The 10,218-nt window shown below is 43.4% G+C and overlaps 1 protein-coding gene across 1 annotated transcript; it reads right to left on the reverse strand.

Annotated features, from left to right (window-relative positions):
* Positions 1-212: 212 nt before the first annotated feature.
* si:dkey-202e22.2 (netrin-4) lies at positions 213-4,518 on the reverse strand. Its single transcript, XM_047025659.1, has 10 exons — positions 4,069-4,518; positions 3,446-3,915; positions 2,998-3,342; positions 2,605-2,731; positions 2,101-2,289; positions 1,676-1,892; positions 1,430-1,557; positions 1,250-1,315; positions 988-1,158; positions 213-786 (listed from the first exon to the last, which is right to left on the reverse strand). Exons 1-10 carry the CDS (start codon positions 4,118-4,120, stop codon positions 650-652), a joined length of 1,902 nt encoding a protein of 633 aa, XP_046881615.1. The 5' UTR covers positions 4,121-4,518; the 3' UTR covers positions 213-649.
* Positions 4,519-10,218: the final 5,700 nt, after the last annotated feature.

Below are 10,218 nucleotides of genomic sequence, written 5' to 3' on the forward strand. Positions count from 1 at the left end.
GTCTATTTTCAACAGAAGGCTAAACTATGTGTAATTTGATTACTATTACTTATGTTAGTGTGTCTAGATAGTGATTTGTTCCAGAGAGGGTAATAAAACCATATTCCCCATTGTATTAATATGTTACATTTTATTTAAAGTGTTTAAGTAGAAAATTACATGAATGTTTTTTAGCAAAATTCTTTATATATTCAGAAGTGCTGTGCATCTAGAACATTATCAAAATGTATTGAGGCAAATCCAAGTTGGAATGTGACTCCTGTAGTTAATATGTTTAGTTGTAGGCTATATAATTATATTGTTTTTAAACTAAATGTTAGAAAAAGCTATCAAGCCTGCATTCCAGGTTCATTATGTGTTGTAGTTCACACTTAAGTGACCACGTTTAACTACTCAAGCATTCATTGGATTCCAGAAAAAATCATTTCTGCCGATGTCTGAGAGATGACTCGTGGAACCACCTTTCATATTCACTTCATTCTGGAGTTCATCTCATCAAGTTTACAGAATGGCAGAATGTTTACGTTGGGAAAAGTGGTAACCAGTGACCTTCACTGAAATGTAGTAGATTAGCGGAGTAATCAGTTTGACTACAGTCCATTTCTGTTCTGAGTGCCCCTCTATGTCCAGGGTTTGAACAGTTCATTGGTCATGGGCAGCTGTGTCTGAGGCCCTCTGCTATGTGAACCCCTAGTTGAGGGGACCAGGGCACCACCACACTCTGCATGGTGACCAGCAGTCGCCCCGTCCCTGCCTCTTCAGGGCCTGCCAGCAGGTACTCCACACCTGGGGAAAAAGAGATGGACAGGGTTGGCCTGGGCTAGTTTGGAATTATTGTGTTATGTTCTTGAATCATTGTTATTCAAGATGTATCATACATGGGTAATGGTTACATATTACTAGTTACAGATGACATCTAGCATGAAAAATACAATCTGCACTATTGGATGTTTACTGAAATGTGTTTCTGCTTTAATATTGGACTACCTGGGTTTAGGATGGGGCAGGTGCACCCTCGGCTGGTCCAAGGCAACGGAAAGAGACTAAGAGTGCCCTGGGACAGAGTCACCCGTCCTGATCGCAGAACCTTGTGAACTTTGACCTGAACCTCAGCATGGCTCCCCTTGTCATGAGCAGATAACACACTGGCCTTTATCACTGCCACAACCAGAAACCAATCATGTATAAGTATTTGTACAACTCAAACAGAACATTTGACCTTCAATGTATTTTATTTAAACTGTCTTACCATAGTCATGTTTGGTCTTACAAAGGTCAGATACACTCAGTTTTTTCTCCTTACAGCTACATTTCCCTGTTAACCGTCAAAACAATTGTTCTTATTCTTAAAAGCGTAATCATAGATAAACATACAGCAAATGTACATTATATTATATTTATCATGTTTGTTTACACACTGCTTGCTTACCTGTGTAATGCAGCGCAGAGACGGCAAGCTCCTTTGGCCACAAAGCCTTACCCTCATTAGTCGTCAAAATGTCCACATCAGGAATCTTTCCACCAATGGGCACGTTAAAAACCTGGTTATTCCTGAAGCTGATGAAGTGAAAATGGGGGTATGGGGTCAATGTGCAGTCAACTGTCCTGTAGGACATGATTATACAGTGAGAATGCAATCAATGTTGCTTTGGACAGTAAGAGGCCTGGGCCTAACCTGTCAAGGCAGTGACCTGTGAATGGATCACAGCTCAGAGGACAAGTGCATGGTTTGCACCCCTCCTCCCCATATTCCCAGTACCCAGGGAGGCAGTGGCTGCAGCTGGTGCCCCCAACACCAGGCTTACAGGGGCACTGCCCACTCCTTGAGTGGCACCACGGGCCCTTCTGCCCAAAGTGGCCTGACAATGACCCCACTGAGTCACACCTGCAACCTGGACAAATGGACACGATGGAGACAATTTATGTATAATCCTTTATGTTCTAACAACATAAATCAGATTTATCAGCCTCACCTCCTCTTTATTATACATGTTCCCATAATGCTAATGCAGTTCTTTACCAGAAGGGGACATTTTTCATTGAGAACTGAACAGGAAACAGACGTATATCAAACCAGGTACCCCAATCCCTTGTCCTCACGTGTGCATGCATAGGGGGAGTTGAGGGGCATGGTCGGATGGCGGTGGTAACCAGGGCGACATCGCTGGCACTTGCGTCCAGCTGTGTTGTGTCGGCAGTTCTCACAGATCCCCCCGCTCCTACCCCCTGAGGAGAGCCATGCCCTCTTGGAGAAGTGACAGCTGTCGGCGTGGCTGTGACACTCACATTCTGGCCAGCAGGAAGAGAACAAGTCAGTGAGAAGGTGAGAAAGAGAGGGGGTAAAAGAGGATTGATGTTTGAAACATTCAAGTGTTCAAATGTTTTCCTCCACTTTGCCCTCACTCAGTTGTGACTTGTTATTAGGCCGTCCAATTAGCAAAAGGATATGAGTAGAATGAGGGAAGAGCAAGTGTCTAATTGACAGGTAGTTAAAATACAGTAGTTCAGAGGACTGAGGCAATGAGTAATAACCAGGGTTTTATTGTTCAGTTGTATTATACCTTTGTTATATTGACTTTAGTTCGACCCGCACAGAGTACTTACTCTGGCAGGGGTGTGGCTCCCCACTGCTGCCATTGGCTGGCCTCCAGGCACGGTCATTGTACAGAGGGGCACACCGTTCACAGTGTTCCCCTGCTGTGTGGTGAATACACACACACCTGCCTGGAACCTGCAATACAGGTGTATTTCACAGTACACACCTGCACCAACCACTACCAGGCATCTGCAACAAGCGATGGGTCTTTCAGAACACCTTCCAGTGAGAGCAGTCTTTGAGCACAAACAGACACTTGCAAAGCCATACACCATGAAGAACAGTTTGACAGCAGCATGATATACAATCGGATAGATCAGCACCGCATGGCTGAGTGCCGAGTGCCGAGATGGAGAACAGTGAAAACAATATAAAATGTTATACAGAAATGGATCACTCACCATGTTGCCGTCCTCTGGTGTCTCCTGGCTGCTATTGTGTCGCACACATTGCTCTGCATGGCCATGACACAGGCATGTCCCTGTAGCCAGTAGGGTGTAAATGGAAAAGGATGGTGTGGCTGAGGACTCTGATATGGACTGGGAGGGTAAAGCACTCCCGACCCTGAGAGGGTTGGTGGGTCCCACTGAGGGGCTCAAGGAAGAAGATGAGGATGAAGAAGACTGGCAGGCCTGGGCCTTGATGAGCCGTATGCGGAGGCTTGTCAGTGTCAGCTGGACCAGGGCCTCGGGACTGTAGGGGTCAAGTACTCCACCATCACCCGGGCCAAGCGCCCGATATATCACCTGAGGGAGACATGCTGTACAGTCCAAATATGCCAACTGACTCATTGACATATTGTAGAACCTACAGGAATCAGCATGTCCATCAGACACAATGGCCTCTTACCTCCCCTCTGCTGCATGTGGTGGCACTGGAGTAGCGGGAAGTACACAGAGACCCTGCGTGACTGCTGTCGTCAGGAAGTCCAAACTCCCGAATGCAGTTTTTAGCAAACAGTTTCAGCGTCTCCCAGGTCCGGCCATAATCCTGGGATCGCTCTATGGCCATGGCGGCAGGTCGGGGGGAATGAAACAGCAGGATCACATGGGTCAGGAAGAATTTGGTCTCTAGGTCTAGATGGATCTCATCCTGTTGCCCAGCACTAGCCCTGGACTTCCACCAGGTGTCTGGGTGCAGGAAGGGATTGTCCGCCATGTGGGCAGGTGGGTGGAGTTGCTCAGAGCAGACGTGGTGAGGAGAGGGGCATGGGGTGTCCTGGGAGCTATTTCCACAGCAGCCTGAAAGAGTGCGGAGGCTCCGACCACTGGCTAGGTTGCCCAGAGGAGGACTGCAAGCATGGTCCACACACCTGGAGGCTAAAGAGGGCAGAGGTAGATCGGTCCTCAGTGAAAAAATACAGTTCTGAAATATGATGTGAAAACTAAAGTAACTAAGATGAATGGTAAGAGATGTTCAGTATTGATTTGATAATGTTATGGTGGTGTCCAGACATGTGATAGGCTACTCACCTGTTCCGCTGTGCATAACAATAAGGAACAGCGCATAGTTAATTGCAGGCATCTCTATTCTGAGGTGATTTCCCAGCAAAGGTATTCTACATAACAAAGTATCCTATCTGATGCCAATTTGGGTTTACATTTGTTTAGTCAAAGGACGAGCACTTATCACTGTATTGGAATTTGTATCCATTGGTCTAGTCTGATCGATGATTTAATTCAGTCCTTTTTAATGTCGAACAGGAAGCATCTTGATTGTGGTTGGTGGTCCATAATGCGTAGTCGGATTGATTAAAAGACATTCGATAATCCGAGTGAAAATATTCAGGACAATAGCATGTTAAAAAGGGAGGATGTTTCCATTTAAAAATGTTTTATATGTAACTATTGTTTAGCTCCATCTATTCATAAATCCTGTTACTTCCGCTCAAATGTTCATGATTATCAGTTTTTAATGGAGAGGCTAAGTACACAAGCGCCTGGAACATACCCAACTGAAAAACGCACAAATAAGCGAGCGCTCTGTATTTATGCAGAGCCCTCTGTGGACAGCTGGTGTATTGCCTTTATTCATTTATAATTTATTTATTACCGAATTTAACTTAAAAACATATGTATCTTTAAATCTGTCGGCACACTAAAGTTAGTACTTCCACTCAGACACCAAAACGTCAAGCGTGAGTATTCTTTGTTAATCTACCTCCTACCGTTTAAACCACTGAAATAGTTTTCAAGTTTGAGTTTTCCAAGTCATGTTATCAACAATACAGCAACATCCAATAATAAATACATAATATTAGTGCAAATATTCACCTTGCATGTAAATAATTGTCTTTCATACAACGTACATTATGACATAAAATCAACAGTACATTTTATGCATTCCTGTTCCTTTGAAGATGCTAGTTTGTGGAACACAATATCTTTTCAGATTTACAGTCCAATGAAGATAAAGGGCTCATAAATTTGAATATACACATTAAATTGGACTTTGTTCCTATAAATCCATTTTGTGTCTGGAAGCTCACTGAGGCCTCCCCATCATTTTCAAGGGTCATCTTAGTTTATCCCTTTGGTCCCTTTAACTGCAAAACATGTCATGAATAATTTTAAGGGGAGCTGTGTTACTCTTGTTTGTGAGGGAATTTGCTATTAGTTGCATTGGACACAAATAAATGTAGGACAGGTGATTGTGTCACTGTAAGGTTTTTTGACAGTGAGGCTCACTCTTGGAAATAATTTCAGAGAGCGTGGGATAGAAATACTGTGTGTGTGTGTGTGTGTGTGTGTGTGTGTGTGTGTGTGTGTGTGTGTGCACATGCTTGTGTGTATGCATATGGTGTTCTTACATTTTAGTCTGTGATAGCTCTGATAAATATATTTGTGTATTTTGGAAATAAATGTTTGTGAAGTTACAATTTCAGAATTGAGGTTTCATTTGACGTAATGTGCATCTCACTTGAAAGCACCTACAGGATTTAACAAGACTGTGAAAACCTTTATGAAGCAGGACATTTGAAAAACTAGTTAAACTGCTTGTTTCAGATGGAAAATAGAAACGTCAAATGGGTAATTAATCCCATTAATCTTCTCAGTAATTGTGGGTGATGGTGCCAACCCACAACCAATAAAAACCATTGTTGTGAACATCCCACATGATAACACAAATACACAACATCATGGTCGACAGTGGATACTCTCACTGTAGTGAGAGAGAAAGTGGAAGGAGTATGCATTTCCTTATTATTTTAATAGATAATTGGACATTTTCATGAGTGAAAGCCACAGAGATCCCCTATCTTTCCGTGACTCTGGTTCTATTTGCTACTCTCTCTCATTTCCAGGACTTAACAGAGGCCTGGGTCAGGGAGCGAGGTCAGCCTGTCAGGGATTCCCCTGCCCCTATAATCCTCAGTGTTAGTTCATGCAGGTCATTCATGCATGTGTCGAGAAAACGGTGTCAGTCTTCACCTCACCCATGTCAACTCAAATAAAAATTGTTCTGCCTCTGCTGCTGTATCTTTGTTCTATCAGTGTGACCACCTGCCATTCCTTTACGTGTCAGGGAGCACAATACGCATGATTGTGAACGTTGTATTATTTCACGTCTGGGGTTGGTCACCCTGTAGAGATAGTGTGATTTTGGGATCATTTTATTGGAAAAATCGTTCATAAATACTTTACATCATTTGTCAGATTAAGTGCAGTCCGTCCGTCCGTCATCTGCCGCTTGTCCGGGGATCGGGTTGCGGGGGCAGCGACCTAAGCAGGGAGGCCTAGACTTCCCTCTCCCCGGCCACTTCCACCAGCTCTTCCTGGAGGACCCCGAGGCGTTCCCAGGCCAGCCGAGAGACATAGTCCCTCCAGCGTGTCCTGGGTCTTCCCCGGGGCCTCTTCCCAGATTAAGTGCAGTTGTTATCATTATAGCCCACCGAAAATACCATGGCATGACAGGCCTGTGGGCAGTTGGATGTAAGAGAGACATTGACATAAACCATGCCAACAGTATCAAATATTTCAACAAGATGGGTCATGACAACCGAGATTCCCTAAATAGGACCTTGCACGTGCAACTGGGCAGGGTTTAAATGGAAAAGGTTAGAATTAGGATCCAAAATATTAGCTCTGTCATGATTTGTTCCTACTTAACACTTCTCTTTGACAATCCTTGACCATGAACATGTTGGTGTACATGTGCATCAACATTCTTTTGAGCGTTGTGTACACTGGCATCTGTGTTTGTCTTAAAAGGGTTTAGATTGCAAACAGGTTCTTTGATCTAAAAGAATAAATGACACAGATTATGCTGTCAGGCAAGGGACTGATAAAAGCCAGATGAGGCAGCCTCTGTGGAACGATTGGGTAGAGTGGCAAAGTAATAATGCATTGTGTGTGTGTGTTCCAGGAGTGCATTAACACTAACACATGTTTTGATTTATAATCTCTTTTTTTTCTCATTGAAACTGTTGGAATTTTTCTGAACATGGTTTTGATTGAATAGGCTTTGGTTGAGTGGCAGTGATGTATTTTATGAATGCAGCTGAAACTCATGTCTGATATCTGAACTGAATGTCCCATCCACATACAACGTGCAAAGAAACCTTTTACACAGAATGTATTTTCAGTTTTCCCACTCTGGCTTATAAAGTATTGTGTCATTATTTGTGCAAATTTTTTCCAGCAATTCCACTGGATATATAGAATTGGAAATGTATGCTCCAGGAATGTTATGTAAATCACAAAAGTTGTACAAAAGTTGAACAAGGTCAACCAGACGACAGACAAGGTTAAAAGTCAAGACACAGAGACTGGAAAATAACAATAAATCTATTCTGCATTACTATAGAGTTCACCTTCATGCACAATGCACACACACCTGCAAGTCTTTTCTCTGCTTGTCAGACACACCTACACACTCACACACACCAGTGCACTCAATCACAATGAATCAGTAAAGAGTTTCCTGTCCACTGAATACTTGTGTGACCGATGGTTTCTGATCTTTGAGCTTCAATGCGACTTTAGTTCCCCCTAAAAGTCACAGTGAGAAATGAGGCAAATGAGGGGAAGAAAGCAGATGCAGCTGTTTTGGGTTCCTGGCCATGCGTATGGAGATTTACTCAGTCTACCCCTATTCCCTACTTAAGGACTGTCGCCATGCACCCGTTAAACACTTTACAAGCATGCCAAGGATTCACCTGTGATGCAACCCAACCATTTGCGGCCCTCTAAATGGCAGACAAGGCATAGGGTCATACTAAATCTTTATTCAACATCATGCCAAAACCTAACACCCCAGGTCACCCTTTCATTTAACTTTCTCTGGCATGCGCTCCAAAAATGCACATCCACAAACATTGCAATGTTAGTGTGACATGTTCTGCCCTAACTGGGTGTCCATTTCATCCATTAACTGGCATGTGTGACACTCCAGCAGTGCAGAGGTGTTTTTGGAACCCTCATAAAAGAGTAAAGAACTTGACAATTGGCCATAAATGCTTATGTGAGGTGAACACATTTGAGTTTGTCCAGATGTGGTGTGATTACTTTTTTACCTTCTAAATGAAACCTTTATACACACAATGTGATATAGGATCTCCCTTTTCACCAACTTTATCGTAAAGCATCGAGTCACACACAATACCTGTAGTTTACATCCTGCTGGGCACACAGTTGTGGATGGAATGTATGTTGTTGATGAAGAGGGTTGGTTTGGCCTCCCTAGCTGTGAGAGGAGTTTGGCGGTGGTGGTTGGGGTCTGGGTGGGAGTTGGGCAGTGTTTGATCACACCAACATCTGGCCCTCAGGAGGAGCTAAAGTTAGTAGCACATGCTTCTCTCATTACTGTAAAAATGGAGTCACGTTTGCAGGCGTGACCCCCACAACACCCCAGACCCTGTAAAAACAGGAGGTGGGGTTGGGGGCTAAAGTAGGGAGGTTAGGGTGGAAGCCAAGGAGCCTGGGTGAGAGAGGCAAAGAGGGATGAGAGAAGTGTGTGTATGAGTGCGTGTGTGTGTGTGTGGGGAGGGGGGTTTTGTGGCCGTTTTGTAGTTGATGGTGTTCCAGCTGGTTAATATGAGGATACAGCTGCCACTGGACAAGAAGGACCATAGAAGAAGAGGTGCAGGGTAGATCAAAGCAATGGCAAACTTGTTAGATTCTAATCAGCTCCACCACAGAGAACTTCCAAACACAGATATGTTTGATAAACCTAAGAGCAGTGGTACATTCTAGCTTCAGCCGCGACCATGATCGCCCGCCAAGCCCTGGCTCACATCCACGTTCTCAGGACCGACACCTCATCAGAGACACTGGGGCTTATACGATTTTCTTTGGTTCATTCTAACCAGTTCCTCCGCCTGATCTCTTTGCCTTATTACGCAGCTGCAAACAATTAATGAAGTTGCGCAGACCAAGGAGGGCTGTGAACATCAAACTGCCTGGCGCTCTGATATGATAATGTCATTCTTAGATGTTGGTTAATCGTTGGTGCGATCATCCAATAGGATGGTGGGACTGAATTCCCCTGGTGAGTGAGCTCATCCTCTCTAACCACTAATGGTTAACATGGTTAGCCAACCAGAGCCAAGTCAGAAGAGCCTTGGATGAACTGTCATTTAATTTAAACTGTAGCTGACAAAAACAAGGATGAAGAAGAGCACAAAAGACGGCACATTCCCTTTTCATTTCTTTTTGATTGGCTTCTGTCATGTTTCTCTTCATGATAAGAATGTCTTATCATGACACGGTCCGACTCATCACATGTTCTCTGTCTCCAGTTCACTCTGCAGTGTGTCATTCAATCCAGTGTAACACGTGAGAGTTCAAACATGGAAAACAAGTTGTTTATGCTTGGTAAATCTTAGGCAGGTCTACGAGATTCATATTCTGGAGCAGTGGCGATTTTAGACTCTTTTTAGGGGTGCTCAAGCATTTCATCTCAGCACCCCTTAAAATAATAATGAAAAATAATTTCAAAAAATGATTTATTATGAATCATTATAATTATCTTAAATAAGTTTATTTATTGTTGGCACATCATTACCGTTTCATTTGATGCTGGTATTTCATGAAAAAAGGGACTTTCTTAGTTTTTTTAAAGGGACTTTTCTTAGTTAATTTATTCAATATTTTGAATATTCATAAATAAATGCAGCCTATTCAATGTTATCAGTGAAATTAGTGATTTATTAGTAAGGAGGTTTAACACTTTTTTAAGGCACTATATCCATGTTACATTCTCATTGGGGGCTGAGCCCCCCTAAAGGTCTGATCCTAGAATCGCCCCTGCTCTGGAGGTCGGGCCAGGAGGCATGTTTTCTGTCATCTGCCATGGGAAACCAGTGGTAGGCTATGGAGGCCTTGTGACCCAGGGGTGTGGGGATAGCACGGGTCAGTGGGGCTTCTCCCCTGCCAAACACATTCAGGCTGGCCTTGGTGGGACAGGAAGGTTCACTAATTTGAGTACAGGACTGTCCATTCCAGTGTATTATCTCATTATCATCACCATTATCATTACCCTCATAATCTTTTGCAAAAGTATTGTAATGGGCTTTAAAGAAATTAGCAGGCGTTGTCATATTCTGTATTTGGTGCAGTTTATTTAGTAGTGACTAATTATAGCTTGAAGTATATTGTAGCAAAAATGAAAGTGAGCGCATT

Source organism: Hypomesus transpacificus, chromosome 9 (assembly GCF_021917145.1).
Source record: "Hypomesus transpacificus isolate Combined female chromosome 9, fHypTra1, whole genome shotgun sequence".
Taxonomy (NCBI): Eukaryota; Metazoa; Chordata; class Actinopteri; order Osmeriformes; family Osmeridae; genus Hypomesus; species Hypomesus transpacificus.